The 24,989-nt window shown below is 47.0% G+C and overlaps 1 protein-coding gene across 1 annotated transcript; it reads left to right on the top strand.

The window, feature by feature from the left end:
* The first annotated feature begins 8,847 nt into the window (after positions 1-8,847).
* On the top strand, positions 8,848-24,479 carry PRDM13 (PR/SET domain 13). Its single transcript, XM_086925242.1, has 4 exons — positions 8,848-9,060; positions 15,491-15,622; positions 15,714-15,834; positions 22,666-24,479. The coding sequence occupies exons 1-4, from the start codon at positions 8,920-8,922 to the stop codon at positions 24,138-24,140; spliced, it is 1,869 nt and encodes a 622-aa protein (XP_086781368.1). The 5' UTR covers positions 8,848-8,919; the 3' UTR covers positions 24,141-24,479.
* The last annotated feature ends 510 nt before the right edge of the window (positions 24,480-24,989 follow it).

The raw sequence follows: 24,989 nt of genomic DNA, 5'->3' as shown, positions 1-24,989 counted from the left end.
GTCCAGATGTTACCGGACAGGCCTCGTGACAGCCCAAACATTACAGGGATAGGCCTCGTGACAGGACAGCCCACATGTTAAAGGGAAAGGCCTCATGACAGCCCAGATGTTACTAGGACAGCCCTAGTGACAGCCCAGATGTTACAGGGACAGGCCTCCTGACAGTGCAGATGTTAGAGGACAGGCCTCGTGACAGCCCAAACATTACAGGGATAGGCCTCCTGACAGTACTATATGTTACAGGGACAGGCCTCCTGGAAGTCCAGAGGTTACAGGGACAGGCCTCTTGACAGTCCACATGTTACAAGGACAGGCCTCGTGACAGCCCATAGGTAGGCCTCCTGAGAGTACATACGTTACAGGGACAGGCTCCCTGGCAGTCCAGATGTTACAGGGACAGGCCTCATGACAGTCCAGATATTACAGTATAGGCCTCGTGACAGCCCACGTGTTAAAGGGAAAGGCCTCATGACAGCCCAGATGTTACTAGGACAGCCCTAGTGACAGCCCAGATGTTACAGGGACAGGCCTCATGAGAGTCCAGATGTTACAGGACAGGCCTCGTGACAGCCCAAACATTACAGGGATAGGTCTCGTGACAGCCCACATGTTAAAGGGAAAGGCCTCATGACAGCCCACATGTTAAAGGGAAAGGCCTCTTGACAGCCCACATGTTAAAGGGAAAGGCCTCATGACAGCCCAGATGTTACTGGGACAGCCCTCGTGACAGCCCAGATGTTACAGGGACAGGCCTCCTGGCAGTCCAGATGTTACAGGGACAGGCCTCCTGACAGTGCAGATGTTAGAGGACAGGCCTTGTGACAGCCCAACCATTACAGGGATAGGCCTCCTGACAGTCTAAATGTTACAGGAACAGGCCTCCTGGAATTCCAGATGTTACAGGGATAGGCCTCTTGGCAGTCTACATGTTACAAACAAGGACAGGCCTCGTGACAGCCCATAGGTTGGCCTCCTGAAGGTACCGACGTTACAGGGACAGGCTTCCTGACAGCCCAGATGTTACAGGGATAGGCTTCATGACAGTCCAGATGTTACAGGGACAGGCCTCCTGACAGTGCAGATGTTAGAGGACAGGCCTCGTGACAGACCAAACATTACAGTGATAGGCCTCCTGACAGTCCAACTGTTACAGGGACAGGTCTCTTGGACGTCCAGATGTTACAGGGACAGTTCTCTTGACAGTCCACATGTTACAAGGACAGGCCTCGTGACAACCCATATGTAGGCGTCCTGACAGTACAGACGTTACTCGAACAGGCTTCCTGACAGCCCAGATGTTACAGGGATAGGCTTCATGACAGTCCAGATGTTACAGGGACAGGCCTCCTGGCAGTACAGATGTTAGAGAACAGGCCTTGTGACAGCCCAACATTACAGGGATAGGCCTCCTGATGGTCCAAGTGTTAAAGGAAAAGGCCTCATGACAGTCCAGATGTTACAGGAAAGGCCTCGTGACAGCCCAAACATTACAGGGATAGGCCTCGTGACAGGACAGCCCACATGTTAAAGGTAAAGGCCTCATGACAGCCCATATGTAACTGGAACAGCCCTCGTGACAGCCCAGATGTTACAGGGACAGGCCTCCTGGCAGTCCAGATGTTACAGGGACAGGCCTCTTGACAGTGCAGATGTTAGAGGACAGGCCTCGTGACAGCCCAAACATTACAGGGATAGGCCTTCTGACAGTACTATATGTTACAGGGACAGGCCTCCTGGAAGTCCAGAGGTTACAGGGACAGGCCTCTTGACAGTCCACATGTTACAAGGACAGGCCTCGTGACAGCCCATAGGTAGGCCTCCTGACAGTACAGACGTTACAGGGACAGGCTTCCTGACAGCCCAGACTTTACAGGGATAGGCTTCATGACAGTCCAGATGTTACAGGGACAGGCCTCCTGGCAGTCCAGATGTTACAGGGATAGGCTTCATGACAGTCCACATGTTACAGGGACAGGCCTCCTGACAGTGCAGATGTTACAGGGACAGGCCTCCTGACAGTCCACATGTTACAGGGACAGGCCTCCTGACAGTGCAGATGTTACAGGGACAGGCCTCCTGGCAGTCCAGATGTTACAGGGACAGGCCTCCTGACAGTGCAGATGTTAGAGGACAGGCCTCGTGGCAGACCAAACATTACAGTGATAGGCCTCCTGAAGTCCAACTGTTACAGGGACAGACCTCTTGGAAGTCCAGATGTTACAGGGACAGGCATCGGAACAGCCCATATGTAGGCCTTCTGACAGTACAGACGTTACAGGGACAGGCTTCCTGACAGCCCAGATGTTACAGGGATAGCCTTCATGACAGTCCAGATGTTACAGGGACAGGCTTCCTGACAGTGCAGATGTTACAGGGACAGGCCTCCTGGCAGTGCAGATGTTACAGGGACAGGCCTCCTGACGGTGCAGATGTTAGAGGACAGGCCTCGTAACAGCCCAAACATTCCAGGGACAGGCCTCCTGGAAGTCCAGATATTACAGGGACAGGCCTCTTGACAGTCCACATGTTACAAGGACAGGCCTCGTGACAGCCCATATGTAGGCCTCCTGACAGTACAGACGTTACAGGGACAGGCTTCCTGACAGTCCCGATGTTACAGGGATAGGCTTCATGACAGTCCAGATGTTACAGGGACAGACATTCTGACAGCGCAGATGTTAGAGGACAGGCCTCGTGACAGCCCAAACATTACAGAGATAGGGTCCTGACAGTCCAGATGTTACGGGGACAGGCATCGGGACAGTCTATATTCTACAGGGACAGGCCTGACAGCCCAGATGTTAGATGGACAGGCCTCGTGACAGCCCAGATGTTACATGGACTGGCCTCGGGACAGCCCAGTTGTTACATGGACTGGCCTCGGGACAGCCCAGATGTTACTGAAATGTCACTGGCTCCACACACACGCCAGCCTCCCACCGCCTCTCTTTCTTGCTGCCTCTCCTGGCCTCTCAATCGAGGGGCACAGGGCGGCACCTACAGCAATAGCGGTAGGATGCTGTCAGGGCAGGAGCGGTGAGGGGACCCTCCCCCCCACGGAGGAACCCCCCTCCCCCTACAGTGGGAGGGGCGGGGCCTCTGCATGACCCTTCGAGTGGTATGTCGTGCAACGTCGCCCCGCTTACGTATCCTAAAGGCGATCCCGCCGCTCCTCTGAGTTCTAGTTCAGCTTGGACGTGCGCTACAAAAGCTGTTAGTCTCACTGTTGTTTTCCTTCTATTAATTATTATCAGCGTCATATCCTAAAAGTGGGCGCGTGGCGTCAGAGGGCGCGCGTTTCAGACAGTCCTGAAGCATCCACAGGCGATGCGGAAGTGCGTGTTGTGAGAGCGAGAAGTAACAGCAACGATGACAATAATAAAAAAAAATTAATAAAGAGATAATAATAATAACTGTAATGATAAATATAATAATAATAACAATAGCAATGACAATAGTTATTATTAGCATTATTGTTATGTTTTTATTATTATAGCGATAATAATAATAATAGAGATAATGATGATAGGCATTATTATTAGCATTAGTGTTGTTAATATTATAGTGATAATGCTAATAATAATTTTACTTACAATTATTTTTACAATAATGATTATAATAATACACATAGTATAGATAATAATAATAATAATAATATCCTTAACAATAATAATAATGTTTTATTCATGTTATTCTTACGTTGTACTTCTTCCTCTACTACTTCTTTTTCCTCTCTCTCTTCTTCTTCTTGTAACTATATTTATTACTATTACGGTAATACTAATAATTAAAATAATAATAATAATAATAATAATAATAATAATAATAATAATAATAATAATAATAATAATAATAATAATAATAATAATAAGATGAAGAAGGCCAAGACAAAGCATCAGAATCGTGCTGCTCCACTCTTAATAGTTCATATTTGCATTCTAATGTTTGTTTTGGTTGTCGTTGTTTTTTGTGTATTGTAGTTATAATTCCACTGCCATTTAAGGTACTATTTTGCGAATGCTCATTAGCGTTATTTGCAGTCTTCTTCGGTTTTTTATCAGTAAACGTGCGGAGATACAAGTAAGGGTTCAGAACTCCGGCAATGTATGAAATCAGCTCTTGGCGTAGCGTCTGAACATGTGTGTCTATTACATGTTGAGCCCCGAACATACGTGTCAAACCCTTATTTTCGTATGGTTTCACAGGCAGGCCCGCGTATGAGGCAGTTGTGGATTGTGCCTTGTGCACCAGGACAACTGCCTCTCTGGGCGCCTTCCTTCCGTCTGCACTGCATTCGTGCTGGGTATTTTGGGCACCCTGTAGCGACGAATCTGTAGGTGTAACTCTTACGTGCTCTACCTGTGTGCGTGCCTCTTCGCCTCCGTTGTGTGATCCCTGTGCCTGTGCCCTTCTGCGTGCACATGTACACCCCTCTCTCTCCTTCGCTCTGTGTGCGCCAATCTGCCCCCGTGCCCGTGTGGCACCACTCAACCTCTTTTGTGCGCGTTCCTCTATGCCTCCCGCTGTTTGACCTCTGTGCCTCTCTATGGCCTCCTCCTGGACTCTCCGTTAGCCTCCTGTGTGCACCTGTACACCCCCGTCTCCGTCCCTCTGTGTGCCCCTATCTGCCCCATCCCTCGTTTTGGCCCTCTCAGCCTCTCATGTTTGCGTTCCGCTCTGCCTCCGCTGTGTGACCTCTGTGCCTCCCTATGTCCTCCGCTGTGCACCCGTACACCCCGTGCCCTTACCTCAATGTCCCAAAATGGCCCCTCCTTTTGTACCTCTCAACCTCTTCTTGCGTGCGTTCCTCTCTGCCTCCGCTGTGTGACCTCTATGCCTCCCTATGCCCTCCTACGTCCTCCTATGTGCTCCTGTACACCCCCTGTCTCCGTCCCTCTGTGTGCCCCAATCTGCCCCATCCCTCGGGTTGACCCTCTTTGGATCTCTTGTGGGCACTTGTCTCTGCCTTTCGCGGCGTGCCTCTCTGTGCCTCCCTATGCTCTCCAGTGTGCACCCGTACACCCCGGGTCCTTACTTCAATGTGCACTAATCTGAGACTGAGCCTCCTGTTGCCCCTCTCAGCCTCGCTGGCCTGCGCTCCGCCTCCCGCGGTGTGCCCCTATGTGCCTCCGGTGGCCTCCCGTGTTCACACGTACACCCCTCTGTCTCCTTCCTTCTCTGTGCACCAATCTGTCTCCACGTCCACGTTGCACCTCACCGCCTCTCTCGTATGCATACCTCTATGCCTCCGTCTGTGTGCCCTCTCTGCCTCCCGGTGGCTTCCAGTGTGCACCAGTACACCCCTCTCTTTTTCCCTCTCTGTGCATCGATCCGCCTCCCACCCTCGCGTTGCACCTCACAGCCTCTCTGGTATGCATACCTCTATGCCTCCGTCTGTGTGCCCTCTCTGCCACCCGGTGGCCTCCAGTGTGCACCTGTACATCCCTCTCTCGTATGCATACCTCTATGCCTCCGTCTGTGTGCCCTCTCTGCCTCCCGGTGGCCTCCAGTGTGCCCCGGTACATCCCTCTCTTTTTCCCTCTGTGTGCATCGATCCGCCTCCCACCCTCGAGTTTCACCCCTTGACCTCTCTTGTAAGCACTCCTCTATGCCTCCCGCACTGTGCACCTATGAGCCTTCCCGTGTCCACCTGTACACCCGTGTCCTTACCTCTATGTCTAAGAATATGACCCTCATGCTGCACCTCTCGGCCTCGCTTGTGTGCACTTGTATCTGCCCCTCACTCTATGCACCTCTGTGTCTTCCTATACCCTCCAGTGTCCATCGGTACACCCCTGTGTCCTTACTTCCATGTGCAAGAATCTGCCCCTCCTGCTGCACCTCTCAGCCTTGATTGTGCACACTTATCTCTACCTATCACTATGTGCACCTCTGTGCCTTCCTATGCCCTCCAGTGTCCATCCATACACCCCTGTGTCCTTACTTCAATGTGCAAGAATCTGCCCGTCCTGCTGCACCTCTCAGCCTTGCTTGTGTGCACTTCTCTCTGCCTCCCTCTGTGCCTTCCTATGCATTCCTCTGTGCACCTGTACACCCCCGTCTCCTTCGTGCTGTGCGCATCCATGTGCCTTCCAACCCCCGCTTGCACCTCTCAGCTTCTCTTGTGTGCACTCCTCTCTGGCTCCCGTTCTGTGCACCTGCTATGCATTCCTCTGTGCACCTGTACACCTCCTGTCTCATTCGTGCTATGCGCATCCATGTGCCTCCCAACCCCCGCTTGCACCTCTCAGCTTCTCTTGTGTGCACTCCTCTCTGGCTCCCGTTCTGTGCACCTGCTATGCATTCCTCTGTGCACCTGTACACCTCCTGTCTTATTCGTGCTATGCGCATCTATGCGCCTCCCGCCTGCACCTCTCAGCTTCTCTTGTGTCACCCCTCTGCTTCCCCGTGCCCCGCTCTGCGCTTCCTTTGTTTCATGTGTGCACTTCTCTGCTTCCTTGTGTGTGCACACCTCTACCCCTTCCCTCTTTGTTCATGCTTCTGCGTCCTGTCCTCTCTATGCACACGCCTGCCACACCCATACGGTGCACATGGCTTTGCTGCCTGAATGTATATGTATACTTCTACACACCTGTCCCTCTGCCAGGCATTGTGCGGGCATCCTGGCAAGACAGCAACAACCTAATCAAAAACGAAATGCTTTTCATCCTCCCACTCTGGGAGCATGATGAGTGAGAAGAACAATAAGTATCACCCCGTATTTATAACCGTTATACAAACCACAAAATAGCGGCACGCGCGTGCACAGCTACACAATAGTGTAAAACAACCACAGACGTGTGCGGCGGTGAGATGGCGGTATTCTACCGCACTCGGTGCAAATCTCAGTACAGATCTACCGTGCGCTTTAGGAGGATACCACCTGTCACGGGTAAGAAACGTGCTCATTACAAGCGTGGACGCCCCCCACCTGACCCACGTTTTGCACCCCCAGTTTATTCAATGGTGCCACAAATATATGGCATTGTAAATTGTGAAATGAAAATGTGCAGCATTATATATTTAACGGACATTTCTAAATGACACATATCTAGTTTTTTCGCCATCCATGTGTATCTCTGCTTCTTAAATTCCCAATTTTGTCTAATCTCTCTCTCTATCTATCTATCTATCTATCTATCTATCTATCTATCTATCTATCTATCTATCTATTCGTTTTATGTTTGCTTCTTAAGCGGCACCTGCTCAATGATATTTAACCTTCAGTTTTTAAATATCTGTACATGGAAAAAGAACATTTGGCAGGTGCTGCAAAAGAACCAAACATAACAAAGGTAGATAGATAGACAGCCAGACAGACAGATAGATAGATCATTTTTTAAAACGTGTAGTTTTTGTTTGTCTGTCCTTTCGATCAATCTTAATCCAGACCAACCTGTTAGTTCTTCCGCCTATTCTCGAACTCTGCCCGATAAACCCACACATCACAATTTAGCCATCAGCTTCTATTTTACATACCTATTAAATGCACTTTTGCTGCGTAAGTTGTAGGACATTGAGAGGGGCATTGAGAATTGTAGATTTAATAACCACGCAGAACGTTCACCCACGCGCTCTTCACTGAAAGATGCTTAAATGTGGGTTTTAAAGGTTGACAACATGTCTAGGACACCCTATGTTACTCCTTACATTCCTCCCGCCTCGGTGTTCACCACAAGAACTGCTTTCCTCGTGCCCTCATTTAGAGAGCTCCGTAAATCAGGCAAAATGTGTATTTCACTATGTTTGATAAAACAACAAATCATGAGACATACAATCAATAATCAGTGGTGTCCTCCTTAGAACATGTGCGTGTCATATTGGGAAAACGTTGCATTATTTTCAAGGATTGATGTTTTGTGAAAATAATGGTGCGTCATACTTAACATTAGTTCAGAAAAAAAAGCTCTCAGTTTTGTTGGGGATACTTATAAGAGCGCACTGAAATAATCGGGAGATAACACCAAGCGCTTTACAAAGCTTCTAAATAAATAAAGTAATGATAAATAAATGTACATGGGTAAAGGAGCGCGTCTCACACGCGAATACACCCAGGGTATCATCCGGACCTCAGAGCTGTCCACGATGGGGGAACGTAACTTGCTCTCTGGTTTGGTGCTCACAAGTGCACAATGCGGTACCTGCAAGTATGAAATGGCCCTAAAAGCACATCACACGTTTTCTGTGCACGAGTCACTGACTGCGTCCGAGGTGGTGAACCCTCGGTTGGTGCGGGCTCTGGGGGCGCCCTGGTACCCCGGCAGAGAGGGCGCATCTTCTGGTGGTTCCCATCAAGTACCTGCCCGGCCCGCACGGCACACGCCGGCCTTCAATGGATGTTTAACAAGCCCTGAAAACATTCCGCCGCTCATTGTGCGGCCCTGCCCGCCACAAAGCCGCGGAGAGACTTAAAGAGCTTTGAAGTGCATTAAGCTTGAAAGGGGGGAGGCGAGGCAACTTAAAGCACCCCTTCTCTCCCCAAAACAGCCCTGTCGGACGCACAATGGGGGCCGCAGAAATTTATGGCGGAATTATGCAGTGGGGTTGTCACTTAAAATATCGTGAGTGTCTGGGGGACAATGCCCCATGCTGAGGATTAATGGCCCCTCCAGACCCCGGGCCGCACAGGCCCTTTCTTCCGTTGACAAATTGTTTTTTTGGGGGGGTAGGGGGTGGGGCACGTTGTGAGGCGCGAGGGAAGCTCTGCCCGCGCCCCCGCGGCTGGGAGCCCGGCAGCTGGCCGCGAGCGCGCTCGAGCGCCCCTAGCGGCGGAGGCGCGCGCCCACCGCGCCCTTCATAAGGCCGCCGCGCGCCGGGCGCTGTCACTCAGCGGGTGGAGCCGCAGCGTCAGCTTCTTCCTGCTCCGCGCCAGGTCCACCCAGAGCCGCGACACTGACTGTCACCCCGCCGGCTCGCGCCATGCACCCACACCGCGCGCCCACCGTCAGCGTAGCCGCCGACGGCTGCATCCCAGCCGGGGCGCGCATGGGCCCCGTGCCCGCCCCCCTGCGCCTGGGCAAGTACCTGTCCGACCGCCGGGAGCCCGGAGCCAAGAAGAAGGTACGGAGCACCTGCAGCGCCGCCCTCGCTTGGGGCGGATCTGTGCCAGGGGGAGCCCAAGTCTCCTGGAAGAATGTTTGTTTGTTTGGTTCTTGTTATTGGGGATGGAAGCGTCCGCTGGCTGAAGAAGCGATATATTCCGATCGGAAGAATGTATGCGACCTCAAGGATTATGAGAGTTTTTTTTTTAAACAATAGATTCTTGGACATATTTTTGAGGAGTTTTCTAGGATATATATATATATATATATATATATATATATATATATATATATATATATATATATATATATATATATACACACACACACACACACATAGTCTAATTATCAATTACATGTATTTACATACATTTACATTCAACGAATCATAGCTTCATGTGTGTCCATACTTAAGTGCTTGGTCGTTATTTTTAGAATACCAAACGAGCACTTTACTCCTGTGATCCTCTTCTATATGTGCAGCTGAGTGCAGTTCATTTTGACCCAGCATTCCCTGGCCAAATGACCTTCTGGCAAATCTTGAAAAGATGGAAGACGAATTATCTGATTTGACACGTGTTGGCGTTTATTGCTCATTGATATAGTTATTTTTAAATATGTACCTTATTAATTTAGGGAAATTGTATTTTGTACCACTCTAACAAATTGTAGCAAGAATGGCATTTGGCGAGGATCAAACGGTGTTCGTTGGTACTAGAGTAAGGACTTCGGGTTTATTTAGAGACCAGCAGATGAGCTGCATTGTCCCGCACAGGGACTGTTATTTCAATTAAAGCAACAAAATAGGATTTTTTTTTATTTTAACTGCTGACGTCTAGGAGCTATTGGAACGTATCTATGATAGGAGTTGTTAATGTTAGTTGTTTGACTCTGACCTTTCCTAATTTGCTTATTGCTTCTGTTCTTGTTTCTTTCGCATTGACGACTGTGGCACCAAATTCCTTCTTTATTCATGTAAAACATAGATTTGCCCTGTACTCTAGCAATATATAGTGTTCAGAGACGCATGGCCTTGATCATATTGAAATCTTTAGAAGTGTTACTAGGCGTGTTAATTTGAAAAATTAATGGGAATTAATCTTACGACATGGGTGAAGTGAGTTGGCGTGGAAAGCGACTCGGTTTTGGATTTCCGTGATGATTTTATAAAGCCACAGACTTGACCTAAAACGTTAAATTGTTTTTGTTAAACAAAAAATAATGGTTGTGCTAAAAGTCGTTAATAATGATATAACGTCAATCGAATTTCGACACTACATGAACTTCGGGTTGTTATTAAAACGAATGTTTGCATGCAACGGCTGGTGGACAGTAAACAAGATTATATTTTAATATAAAATCTTTCGACGAATATCCGAACGTTTCTTTTCCGATCGGTCTGGGACTGAAAAATCTCTTTTATTTAAAGAACAAAGTGCCGGGTCCTTAGCGAGTTACGTCTCGAGCATGTTATCTATCAGTAAGTAATAGCCACAAGGCACAATGTCCCCGAGGAAGGCTTCGGTCACACTCGGGAGCATTAATGGCATTTAATTGTTTTTAAATGCTCTGCCAGCCCTTGGGGTGGGGGGCGCTCCATCATCGGGCCCGGCCCGTTCCCACATCAGACTGCTTTGTGAGGGGGACTTTTATCGCAGCGCAGGGCACGCTCTTCAGTGGGCAGGCTGCGGAGTGTGCGTGTCTGCACAAGGCGGTGTGCGTGCATCAGGAACGGGAGGACGTGTCCGAAGAAGATCTTGTGCGTGCATCTGGAAGCAGTGTTGGTGTCCACCCAATGAAGTGTGCGTGCACCTGGAAAGAGAGAGGTCGTGCCCGCCCGAGGCAGTGTGCGTGCATCTGGACAGGGAGGACGCGTTCAGAGAAGATTATGCACGTGCAAATGGAGGGAACGTTTACTGAGGAGGCAATGTGCGTGCATGTGTTGGTGGATGTGTCCGAAGGGGGGGGGGGGGGGAGTCCAGATAACGAGGCACTGTGCGTGCAACTGATAGGGGTTTTGTCCTGAGAAGTGTGTATGCATCTTTTGGGGGTGGGAAAGAGGTGTACAACGAATGCTGGCCCATGCATCTGAAGGTGGAGTGTACAAAGAAGGCGGTTTGTGTGTGTCTGGAGGGTGGTGTCCAGAGAAGGCAGTGTGCGTTCATGGGGTGGGGGGTGGGGGGGGGGCGTGTCCAGAGGAGGCAGAGTGTACTTCTTCAGGTGGGCGTGTCAGTTTCCGCGGCTCTGTCCACTGAGGGAGATGCTTTCTCTTGTGAGCGCCACCCACCCCCGCCGGCAAACTTTGTCATTATTCGTTTGCCAAAATAAGATTTGTTTCCCTAAATGAGACGAATTTTGCTTTCCGCAAATGACTAAAATAAACAAGGATTTTAAGAAAATTCGTGCATTTATCCGCACCTTTGAAATCAAGTATGCAGATAATTTCCACACCAAGGGTTGCAGTGTGCACTTTTTCGGGCTTCGCCAAACGAAGATTGTTCATTCGTGAGATATTTTCGATGTATAACTTTGCGTGCGCATTATTTAAACGTGTTTTTATATTGCTCGCTCGCACGCCCTTCCTTGGTGGTTTTAAAGGAGTTTCCAGTGACCAGGTACCTCCGATGTACCGCTGGTGGACAGATGAGGTCACATGAGCTGTCACGGTGGGTGGGGGCGCTTGGGCGTGAATATGTCACTGCCCTGGCCCTCCCCTCTAATTTGCATAGGCGTATATAGACGCAGCACCTGTGTGCTGTTCGTATACCTTTCTCTGTGCATCTATTTGAAATGCGAATATAGTTAAATAATAGTTATAATCGTATTGAAAATACCGAAGTGACAACATAGTTTGGAACTGTAGCCGGGACCCCTCACAAGGTCGTCAACCTGCTGCGTGTTCTGTCGTACACGCTGCATCTATAGTGCATACGTGGTGCCCTCAGCTCACTACCGACCAAACACGGGCACATTTCTTTCCGCCTCTTGGAAACAGCTCTCTGTCAATCCAATTCGGAATACTTGAAAGTCACTTACTTTGTGGCACGCGAGTTCACCTGAAATTATATATATATATAATATATATAAATATACATATGTATCTCTTGCCATTAAATATATATATATATATATATATATATATATATATATATATATATATATATATATATATATATATATATATATATATATATATATATATATATATATATATATATGTTGCGACGTATGCATTTAGCCGATTGTAAGCCGACACTAATTTACATGTAATACTTTTATTACTGATAAATCCCACAAGGGCCGACCGAGGTCACCGCCGGCCTGTCCTGTGTTTCTAAGCGTGAGTGCGCGCTTCTTTACAGGTGTTTATATGCTTTGTCAGACAGGTGTGATATGAAATGTCTGTCCGAAAACTCATACTTTGCTCTGTTAATTGCGGAATAGATACGTTTATATAGCGGTATATTTGTGTCTACACCTCAATGTGCTATTTCCTATGTATATGGAGCATAGGAGGCGACCTGATTCGTGGCACATAGCACACTTCATTAGCCTAATTACATTGTTTAGGTTAATTAAAGTGCACTTGACAAACTCTATACGCATACACATAAAACCACGCGCGTGTCTCTATATCGAATGCGTGATGCGTGAGGTTTATTTCGTTTTCACCAAGGTTTCCAAACAGTAGATTTCTCTACGTGATTCTCCGGCGCTGTGCATTATGGTTGCATTGCGCTATATAGTGCTGTCATTTATTGGACGACGCCGTGTCTCTAGAGTGAATGCTGTGGAACCAGGGGGTCTGTTATAATCCAAGCTCCTCTACCGCCAAAGTGTGCGACTTTAGGCGCATCTCGTTTTCTCCCCGCGCCTCGGTTTATTGATCTGCCAAAGTAGTTGTGTTGTTATATAATAACAGATCGGTGCATGGTAAATGGCAGTACATCACCAGCGATACTGCATGAAGTCCCATCCCTATATATAACTATACGGGGCTCTTCTGGAACGTATGGCCCGGAGTAGCCGCGAGGGAACACTTTACATTGACTTTAATTCCGTTGATTATAAACGTCTTGGCGTGTGTAATAACATCTTCTGCGGGAAGAGGCTAGCCGCAGTATTCCCTATAGAATTATTGTTAGCTGAGGTCGGAGGGAAGAGGCTAGCCGCAGTATTCCCTATAGAATTATTGTTAGCTGAGGTCGGAGGGAAGATGCTAGCCGCAGTTTGACCTGTAGGAGTAGTACCAGCGGAGGGAAATATATTTCCGTGGCTTCAGGAGATGTTCAGAGCCGTGGACTATATTACAAGCCGATCTGCGGCTACAGGTGACTGCATCACGATTATGAGTTGGAAGAGTATTGATGATTTGCACGAGGATGTGTTTTTTGAAGTCTAGCGGTGGTTTGCAGTGCGCTGTGGTGTGGATGTGTTTTAAAGGCTGTCGGTGGTTTGTAGTTGGTCCACTGTGGATGTGTTTTAAAGACTTTCAGTGATTTGTAGTTGATCCACTGTGGATGTGTTTTATAGGCTGTCGGTGATTTGTAGTTGGTCCACTGTGGATGTGTTTTAAAGAGTGCCGGTGATTTGTAGTTCGTCAAATGTGGATGTGTTTTAAAAGCTGTCGGTGATTTGGAGGTGTTTCACTGTGGATGTGTTTTAAAGGCTGTCGGTGGTTTGTTGGGGTTGCACTATGGATGTGTTTTAAAGGCTGTGGGTGGTTTGTAGGTGTTGCACTGTGGATGTGTTTTAAAGGCTGTCAGTTTTTTGAAGGTGGTGCACAATAGGTGTGTTTTACAGGTTTGTCGGTGTTTTGCATGGACCTCCTGTGTTCTACTGCATATTAGTGGGGGTTGCAGGTGGCTACACTATTGATGTGCATTAAAGCGGGACCTATAGTTTGCAAGTGATTGATCGGTGGTGTGGTTGAAAGTTCGTTTCGTTGAACAGGGATGTTATTAGAGCTTGTTTGAGAGTCGCTTCGGTTTTCAAATGACGCATTATATTGAAGGTTTGAGTTGTACGTAACTATAGCGCGAGTATATATTAAATATATAACTATGGCCGGCCACTGGTGGCTGCACATGTGCGACTGATTTGAGGATGGTCCACTTTACACGTAATTGAAATGTGCACGTGACAGCACTGTGAACTGTGCATCCGACAGCACTCTGAACATGTTATAAAACATGTTGTAAAACTTACATTTGGGATCCCATTGACTGCTGTGATGGTGTATATTACTGCGCTGTTATTTGCAGGTTGCTTCACCATGCGCGCGTGTTTTCGTGGTTTGCAGGTGGCAGAGCTGTGGGCGGGACTGGACTTTGCACGTGGTTGCTCTTTGGGTGTGCGAGTGCTTTGCAGGCCTTTGCCGTGTTTCAAAGACTTCCATAGTTTGCACGTGAGTGTGCCAGTGGCTTGTAAAGGGTTGCCCTGTGGGCGCATCTGTGTTTTGCAGGATTCTGCGTTGTGAGTGGCAAGTAATCATTTGCGCGTGTTTTATTTAATGGTTGGCTGCACTCTGAGTGGCTGAGGCGTGCAGTTGCCGTGTTTCACTCTGGGTGTACAGTAAAAGTAACATTTGTGCTTAGTGAGTTCAATATGCGATGCAGTACGTGATTTGCACTTACCACCTGGCGAGCCCCGCGTTGTAGTTGTTTGCTCTGTGAGGCTGCATTTGTTTTAGGATGAATACACCCGGGGTGCGTTCCCTAAAGACGCAGAGATTGCAGGTGTGGCGCTGCTCCGTAAGTCTATTTTACAGGTCTGACTGTGGGTTGCATGCTGGTGCCCCGTGGGTCTTCTTGCGGCTAGCAGGGGCAGACTTGTTGGTGTGCCCGTAGCCTAAAGGACGTTGCACTGTTGATGGGTCTCTGGACTGTAGGTAGCACAGCGGATGTCTCTTTAGCACTGAGCGTGTATTTAAAGCTGTATTTGCTTTGCTGTGAATAATTGAAACATGTACCTGAGTGTTGCACGTGTGTTGTAGTGGCTGCACGGTAGTGGTGCGTGTGGCTTGCAGGTGACTGCACTTTGTGTGTGACGCTTCACAAGAGTTTTGTCTGCGTGCCTGCATTTTGTATGTGTTTGCTTGAGGGGGCTGTTTTGTGGGTGTGGTTGTTGTCTACAGGTTGGCACTCAAGTCTATGCGCCTGTATATATAGTCGTGTCCACCGTGGCCTGCAAGTGACTCAGCTGTAGGTGTGGTGTGTTTATACGCGTTCCTGTAGTATACTGGGTCTGCGCTGTGGCCTTGCCTGTGGTTTGCTGGGGTTCCTCTGTGGCTGGTGCCTTGGTGTTTTGGCAGTGTGTATTAACGGTTACAAGTGCCGCTGGCACGTGCATGACACTGTGAACGTGAATCGTCATGCGCCTTTTAAACTTGCTAGAGCTCGCTCTGATCGTGCATTGATTAACCTCGTGTCTCTCTTGCTGTGTTCCAGGTGCGCTTAGTACGAGGGGAACTTCTGGACGAGGCCGGGTGTCCCGCCGCCGACTGGATCGGCCTGATCCGGCCAGCCAGGAACAGCCAGGAGCAGAACCTGGAGGCGATCGCGGACGTTCCCGGAGGACAGGTAACGGGGTTCGCTTCTGCTGCCGTGTTTCTGGCCTGTGTGGTTTGGGTGCGGCCTGTACTGAGCCTCTGCTCTCCTTCTCTGCACACAGGTCTTCTACCGGGCGCTGCGGGACGTGCCGCCGGGCGAGGAGCTGACCGCCTGGTACAACAACTCCCTGGCGCAGTGGTTCGACATCCCCACCACGGCCACGCCCACGCACGACGAGAAAGGTACGGTGGCCGCGGCGTAGCCATGGACGCATCCAGGGGTCGCGTGCCCAGCGCACCGACGTATCCAAAGCCGTGTATATTTCACGCAGCTTAGACGCCGCGTGCACTAACGACCTATGAAATAATGACCAAGAGTCTAAATTCGCTCGTCCTCGCGCACTATCTGTGTGCGTGCGCACACAAAGTTACGCAGCGTTATTTACGCTACGCTCACCTGAAAAGCAAAATTACAGTTTGTGCGTGCGTAAGGACACACACATTGCCACAAGTTTTGTGTTTTTTCTAGAATGTTTGTTTGTTTTTGCCTTTCGTTTAAATGCCGTGAAAAAATGCCCCAACATGCGCACCAAACGAACAGAAAATATAAGAATTATACCAAAAACATCGCTCTACGTTTGCATGGCATGTACTTTAATTATTACATATTAAATACATGATATGGTTTCTGCTCTTTAAGGCAAATAGTTAGAACTGTTAGAGTTTGATCAGAAAGTTGTCTTTTGGACAACTGTTCACTTTTCTGCCGTACATACACAAGCGCGAAAACACTCGTGGCAATTTTCTAACGAATATATGTTGAGTTTATTGTGGTGCCAGCCATCCTTCTAAACCATATTTCACTGGGTTTTATACACTACACCGTCATAACTCAAACAACGAAGCGAAAATCGAAAAATCACAGCAGATCAAATGTATACAAAAGATATGCATTTTTCTCTGTTAAACATGAGGGGGCTTATTTACAATGCCCTTGCAACACTTTTGCGTCATTTTTAACATGGGGAAAGTGACGCAAATGTGGCGCAAGGGGCTTGTAAATCTGCCCCGAAATATTCTTGTTACACACGTTACACGTTTCGTTAGCGAACTCTCTGTGGTTATGGCGAGGGGCGTAAAGCCTATTCCCAATGGGGGTCGGGGCGAAGTCTGAGGCCTAGGAATATCTGTAAGGAAAGATGTGGCGTAACGGCTAGAGTTGCAGACTTTAGAGCTGGGGAACTGGGTTCGAGTCTCGGCGTCGGCTCAACATCATGCGAGTTTGGACAAATAGATTAAACAAAAAAAAATGTTCTCTTGTGTAATGTAAAACGTTCCAATAGGTTCGGGTCGAGTTCGCCTATATGATACTGCACAAACATTATAATTAAAAAATCGATGCAAGAGTTTAAATCCCCCCTGCCCCCCGAAACCAGAGTGTGGAGGGTTGTGTAAGCTTCCAGACAGTGCCAGGGTGCCTTCACCACACTAAGATGGGTTGAGGGAGGAAGGGCTACAGAATTCGAGAGGAGGGGAACGGTTAGCCTAAAACAGAGGAATATTGCAAGCTATAAGAGTCCAGTGGAGCAGATGCACTTCAGCCCTTGACACCGAGTCCGCCATGGGCAGAGACACACAGGATCATACGAAGACCCGAGTGTTGCGCATTTGTTCTTTTTTTGTTTTACTTTTTTTTATGAACTCCCATGTTCGTGGGACGGAGTAAAAATGAGGCGAGTAAAGGTTATTGTAAAATATTAGCAGCATTCGTCGTTATGACATGTTGGTGATGTGCGCTCAGCCCTCACCCTCTGGAGGGTTTGGTTCTTGTGCGAGGCTCTCTTTGCAGGAAGCGCTCTCTCTCTGAGCGGGCTCCCGCCAGCCCGGGCTCTTTGAATGCCTGGCAGATAGTTCCAGAAACAAAACCCTTAAACCAACACCCATGACAGCGCAGGGAGGAGGCGCAGCGCCTCCTAAGACTGGCGTTGTCTAATGCCAGCTAAAGTACTTGTACTTCACATACACACCGATGAAATGACTGGTTTAGGTAGCCCCTCCTCAAAACCACAGGACAATCACTGCCGCGATTTGCCCTCAGCCCCCAACAGTCTGGTGACCAGTACAGCGCGGCGGATCCACGCAGCGCTAAAATCAGCGTGAACCATTGAGCGATCCGGTGCTAGTAATCAAACGGATACAGGGTTAATGAAGTAGCTTTCTGTGGGAATTCAGATTTTCGCAAATCTGACATAAGCAAGCGGTTGCGCGGGTTGACAGCGGTTTCTCCTTGCTCTAGTCTGCACATAGTGGTAAGTTTCCCCTTATTACAGTCTAATATTAAGCCGCGTTGTGCGGGCCTTCCGGCAGCTCTCCTCCTTGAGGACACACGACGGGCGGCTCTTGCAAGGGGTCATTCGTACTCCCAAATCTCAATTCTTATAGAGTACACGTACTGGCTTCACAGCTTTCACCACAGAAGCACTGAAACTGCCTCCAAACAACTCCTCCCAGAGCAACAGCACTTGCCGGACGGTCGCGGGTCCGCTGTGGTGCGCCGTGACTGATGCCCGATGCTCATCTCGCTGTACCGCATGAGTCGCGTCTCATGTCCTCCTCTCCCCAGGAACAAGGCGGGCAGCAGCCGCCCCAAAGCCCCGCACACGAGCACCCATCGGAGCGCGAGAGGAAGCAGCAGTGCTTCAGGCAGAATGTAGAAGTGCAGGGGCTCACTACAGCCTTAGAGCCCGCCGTAGCGGGCTCTACCGGCACTTAAAGGCCCGCTCCAGCTTTAAAGCCTCTCACCCCCGGTTCGGGCCTTTACGGCTCGAGTGGGCCTTTAATGACCGGTAGAGCCCTCTGCGGCGGACTAAGGCCGTAGAATACCCGTTTGCTCACGAGAAGTGCTGGTACTCTCCCATTAAATGTATTTCAGCAAGTTCAAAAAAGTGCAGGCACTCATTACCGGGCAGTAACTGCCCATTTAAAGCACCGGAGGAGGCAGCAACACCAACCACACGATTACCTGACATCTACAGCTTTCTCTCTTAGAGGCCGAGTGGCCGACACTCGTTTTAAAGTGCTAAATAAAAGTGCTAGCCGACCACATTATTTTTGCGGACACAAGTCGTTCTGATATGAATTGGAAGCCGAGCCTCTGCCTAAAATTCAGATACAACCCCCGCCTCCCCCCCGGCGTTTTTCACACATGATGACCAGTATACATATAAAATGAGGACGCATTACACGGCTAGCACAAAGCATCCGCCTCCGCGTTGACAAGAAGGAAATATATGAGCCCCAGACCCCCTTAAAGAGCGCCATCCGGCCAGAGTCACACGGGCCCGGGAGGAGCTGTGATTAAACGCGGCCTGCCCCTGCATTGTGCGCTTCTGCAATGAGCGGCTCATGATCATTAGGGGTATTGTCCGCGGACATATGCCTCGCTCCCGCCTCGGCAGATGGGCCGGCGCCATCTTGGAGCGTCCACGCGGAAGCAGCTGGCGAGGCCGAGAGGGGGGTCCCGGCCAGCGTTATGGGATCATTCTCAGCCCACCTCTGTGCAGGGGACAACTCGGAGCAGCCACTCGTGGGTCTGGGGCGTAATAACGAGCACCTTCAGCCCTCCCATCTTCAACATTCAGCTCTGTGCAGCTTGGGAAACAGCACTTCATATCTGCTGCATGTTGAAGATGGGGGGCTGAAGGTGCATCAGCATGTTTTCTGAAGAACACCGCATTCTGTTTTATTTTTTGGGGAACAAAAAGGGCCATTGAGAAATGGAAGGGACAATTTGTTTTATTTAATGCCTTTTACATATTGCCAAAATAAAGGCGATGGATACTTAAGGAAAGCAGCAAAAATACCCCAAATAATATTATTGCATGGCTGGGACAGTATCTATATAGTTGAGGGTTAGTAACAGTGTGTCAACTGGAGGAAATTACATCTGTGCACCCTGGTAGAGATTTCAGATCATTGCCTACCAATGGTTTCTACACTACTCCAGTTCTTGGCCAATGGGATTTTAGACTTTACTGGAGGAATTTCCTGTTGACGCCAGTTCCAATTGCATCATGAAAGTGATCATTAGTGTTAAACGGTGTGGATTAGCTTCAGCTGGTATGTTTATTTGGCCACAATAATATCCCTTGTTTTCCCACTGGACTTACATAAAGCTGTGTCATAAAGCCATTTCCAAAGCTGAAACTAGAATAAACTATTTGCAGCTGTTCTACTGGAATTTCTACTAAGGTTAACACAAGCTAAGAGGGCGAGTTCTGTAGGATGGATGGGTTTCTCTTGTCTCAATGGTGACTGGCAGGCTTTGATAGATAGGGCTATTATTAGATTCGTATACTTCAATGAAAAGAGAGTAATTTGATTGGGGACAGGCCAAGCTCATTCCACTGCCTACAGTAATTTCATGTTAAGGACACACAGTTGTTTTAGGCCCAGTAAGGCATGATCATGTCACACTTCCACACTGAGCTGTGCAACAAAACATCTGTTAGTAAAAAGAGTATAGGGGCACGTTTTGTTTGTGGCAATTCTTCTACCCAATAACTGCACAGTTGTGGAGAGACGCCTGCCCAAAGTTTGTCAAAGTAGGATAAATGATGGCCTCTTTATGACACAAACATTCCTCAAAATGTACATGCATATGCACTTGATTTAATTTAGGGCTTAGTCGTGCTTAAAGAAGATATTTCCATGACAACGCACGTTAGAAAAATACATCATTTTTAATTAATGTAAAATAATATAAAACTTTACAGCCTTTAAGATGGTTGTGCTGTGCTATATTTCCATTGTACTCTTTTGACATTATTGATACATCCACTTACAATTCAACTCATAAAGCTCATTTTTAATTAACTGCCGCATCATTTATGAAAATATTTCATGCAGAATTACAAAACATACATAGCAGCCAGAATCAGTGCACAGAACAAAGGTTTGAGGCAGCCACACAGTTTACCTTAGGAATTTCAAATGCTGGTGCAGAACACAGCTGTAATACAGTGCTACTTACTTTGTTCACCCGCTGCACTCACTTTTGCATTCAATTGTCAAATTGTCAATTATTTTATTAGGAGTTGGAGCTCCAAAGAGTTTCACAGAAAGATGTATATAAACAACTCAAATTTACCAAATCGACCGACCCTTAAAAACAAGCTGATAAAAGACATAAGGCATCAGAGATTGCAGTTTTCGTAAAATAGTACAACATTCATAATTGCATGTATATTACAATGAGGTGGGATGTGAAAGCAAAATACATTTTAAAATCCTTGTAAATGCAAGGCTAACAGGGGCAGGGCAAAATGAGTTATACCATTAGTTCTTAGATGACATCGGCTGTACAATGCGAGGTTCCTAAAATATGTTTATAAAAATGCATTTAATTCAAAGAAGATTAAGTTACAAACAGATTAAAAAGTTCTAAATTTCGGTATACAGTATACAGTAAGTAGCAGCATAAATGATGACACAAGTGCAAGTGCTTGAGCATGATAACAAATTAAAAAAATCCTTAAAAAATTCTGATTATTATTTAGTATTCATGCAAAAGGCATAACAGATAACATTTTCCTGACTAATAGCTATTCATTTGTACCTGACAGTATTAACAGCAGCATGAGAGGAGATGGAAGTGCAAGAGCGCACCTACAGTACCAATTTCATAAACCCTTTAGTGTACAACCATAACATAGTCAATACGAACCATGTCATACCATTAAGTACTATAACAATTTCAGCCGTATGATACAAACAACCTGATAGTACTAATTATAGGACTCATTAGATTTTACCCAGAAGGAAACCTATGCAACCAACTACAACTAAGCGGGCCACATAGTCCTTCTCTAAAATATATTTAAAAATTGTTTACAAAAACTGAAGATTTTGAAGCAAACTTTTCGAGGGGGGGGGGGGGGCAGAAGACAGTTTCTGGCCACCTCAGCTGTAGCAATGTTATATTTTAGGAACAACGGTCTCAGGAATCGACGTCGTAAAGATTGTGATAGAGAACAGAGAAATAAAACGTTATTTAAATCCTGCCCCCAGGTTCCACATAGATGACACAGTCTATCCTGCCTAGGAAGGCCCTACCATGCTCTTGTTAATATTCGCAAGGGAAACAAATTCAGCCGAAGCTGCAAGATGGTTTTGCGCACTCCATGGTGGAGATTCCATATAACATACGGTTGGGGCTATTTATAAATACTACTCCCCACTATGATGTCATTATTGCAATGCTCTCACTAAAGCAATTTGAAACACACACACACATATATATATATATATATATATATATATATATATATATATATATATATATATATTAAAGTGACATTATAGTTAGATATGGTAATAATATCTTATTTTACATTAAAAAAAACTTCTATGAAAACCAAAGGTTAAAGTGACATCATTTTTAGGTGATGAAAATGTTAGTTAAAAAGTAACATTTTAAACTCACAAAACACTAAAATTCAACAGTTATAGTTTACTGGGCTAACTTAACTTATGCCCCCTCCACTTCCAGTGATGTCATTTGAGATGTTATCAGTGATATCATCAATGATGTCATTCAACATGTCATGAGTGGTGAAGTCTGTGAGGTCATAAGCAGAGCATGGCGAGGCACAAGTTCTACTTATCTCTGTAAACTATAACTGACACATGCCAGCATGAGATTTGATGATGGAACGCACAGTGAGACCTTTCCTTTCCTACTATTAATACCAGAGACCTGATTTGGTCTCCAGCAGAAACCATAGCTTTTCCTTGATACCTTTTCCTTAGGTATGGTCAGGGACCATGCAACCAGTCACAGATGAATTTGATTTATCTGTGTTTGTAAAGAAACCCATGTCCGAGCATTAAAATATGTTGCATAGGCAAATGTAGAGAATATGTAATCTGAACACTTGTATTTCAACTTCTCACAGTTAAGTTTTTCAATATTGTTTTGGACTAACATATTCCTCTGGATATTCGCATAAACATAGTGGGCTGCATATTTACAAAGCTGTTTTACATTAACCAATGGTTCTTTTTTTCTTACAGGCGAGGAACGCTACATCTGTTGGTACTGTTGGAGGACTTTCAAATATCCGAACACCCTGAAAGCTCACATACATTTCCATTGTGCGCTGAACAACAGCCGGGCATTTCTCAGCAATGAACATGTCAGGAGCTCAGAAATGTTTAGCCTGTCTCCCAAGCCATTAGAGATGTCAGCTACCCCAACCAGCGCGTTGAGAAGCAACCCACATCAGAGCGGGTGTGGCGCACGAGAGAGCATCAAGAAAGAATCCTCTGCATCCCCGGCCTTGAGCAAGCTAGGGGTGATTAAGAGGACAATGGGAAAAGAGGAGCAAGAGAGAGCCTTGGATATGAGTGTCACTGCAGCAAGAAATCATGGACAGTTCATAGGCATTGTGGGAAATGCTTCTGTTAACAATGGAATGGCATTTTACCCTGGTGTGAGGTCTGCTTTCAAGCCAACAAGTCTATCAAAAGTGGCTCATGTTGATTCCCAGAGGGAAGAAGTTAAAAGCAGTGGCCTAGGGTTCAGTAAAGTTTTAGGAGGGATCAAGCATAGCCGGTCAGGAAATGATAGTTTAGGAGGCAACCATCACTCCAAATGCCTGAACCCTGGAGATGGCCCATCAAACATTTTATCTTGTACTAGCAACATCAGAGGTTTTCCTTTGCTTTCACATTTTGATGAAACTTCGGCTTTCAAGCATGTAGAGCGGGGAATCCATGCCAGCCTCTCCCCGAGCCGCTACAGCCAAATTCCAACAGGACTGCACTTTGAGAGATTCTCAATCCCCCAATTTGAAGGAATAAAGTCATATTCTGGGGAATGTAACATTCCGGTCATGCCTTTCACGCTGTACAACGGGGAACTTTTGTACAGTTCCCCCTACTACCCACTCAAGTTTCATTTCAGTAACCTCATTAAGTATCCAGATTCTGTGTCTTACTTCAATGGACCAGCACTGAACCCAGATTTGGGATCCATCACCAGCATCGATCGTGAGATTGCGATGCACACCCAACAACTATCAGAAATTGCTGCGGACAAGAACAGGGCAAGACTGGAGTCCCTCCCCAGTGCAGCTAATGGCAAACCCAAAAAGGGACATCTCTGCCTGTACTGTGGGAAACTGTATTCCAGAAAGTATGGTCTAAAGATCCACATGAGGACTCATACTGGGTACAAACCCTTAAAATGCAAAGTGTGTCTGAGGCCATTTGGAGATCCCAGCAATCTGAACAAGCACATTCGCTTACATGCTGAAGGCAACACTCCGTACAGATGTGAATTCTGTGGGAAAGTCCTGGTCAGGCGGCGAGACCTGGAAAGGCATGTTAAATCTCGCCACCCTGGACAGAGTTTGGGCAAAATTGAGGACAAAATTGATCATGCCTTTGAGGACCAAGAGCCTAAGAGTGACAATGACAGTGAAGTAGATGTCTGTTTTACAGATGATCAGAGTGATCAAGAGACTGGCATGAGTAATGAACTCTGAAGTACAAACATTTTAACTGTATATTATTGTACACAGTATATCTATATATACATATATATATATAAAACATTCTGGGTCTATCTATTTATGTGATTTGAAAATAAACCTGTCAATAAATATAAGTTATGTAGAATTATTTAAATCGTCTGAACTTGAAAGCAAGATCGGTGCCTCATTTGGTTTGTAATCTTGGTAATCAAGATGCCCTGGAAGGCATCGCTGTTGGCAGACAACATGAACTTGGAATGTCACAAAAAGAAGCACAATACGACTACAAAGAACTGAAATATATCAAATGCAGCAGCACAGAAGCGTCTTTTCCAAGTCGCTAAATATATATAATTCTAGGGGAATGACCATCCAGAACGGGATGTATTCTACCATGGGGTGTAGACCTTGTCAGCGGAAGTGAATCCCTAGGTGGAAATGATTCCAAAGGCGGGGAGTATTGTACACCGGTCTTTTCTTCTTCCATTGTCAACTATGAGGTAGCACTTTTTCTAGGGAGCACAGGGTGGAGCACAGGCAAGGCTAATACATTACCCGATGCCTCTACTCTCGTTGATCGTCCTCCTCATCTCGATGAGGGTTCCTACTGGTACATGATTTTCTGCATTTGTCCTTGAAGATGTTATTCGATGTCTTCATGGCTATGACACCGCTAATTTCTAACGACTTAGCATCCCACACTTGGAGATATGTTTATTGTATCTTGATGAATTCTTATACCTTCCTTTGGAAATACATGCCTCCCACTCTGGGAGCACCATGGTCAGTAGCAACTCTCCCGACTACCACAATTCTTAGAATGACCCCTCGCATCCCAAGGGCCGCCGATTAGTAGTGTGG

The sequence above is a fragment of the Lissotriton vulgaris genome, chromosome 6, assembly GCF_964263255.1.
Source record: "Lissotriton vulgaris chromosome 6, aLisVul1.2, whole genome shotgun sequence".
In the NCBI taxonomy this organism is placed as follows: domain Eukaryota; kingdom Metazoa; phylum Chordata; class Amphibia; order Caudata; family Salamandridae; genus Lissotriton; species Lissotriton vulgaris.
The sequence above is the reverse complement of the archived record's forward strand: the minus strand, read 5'-3'. Positions and strand labels throughout refer to the sequence as shown.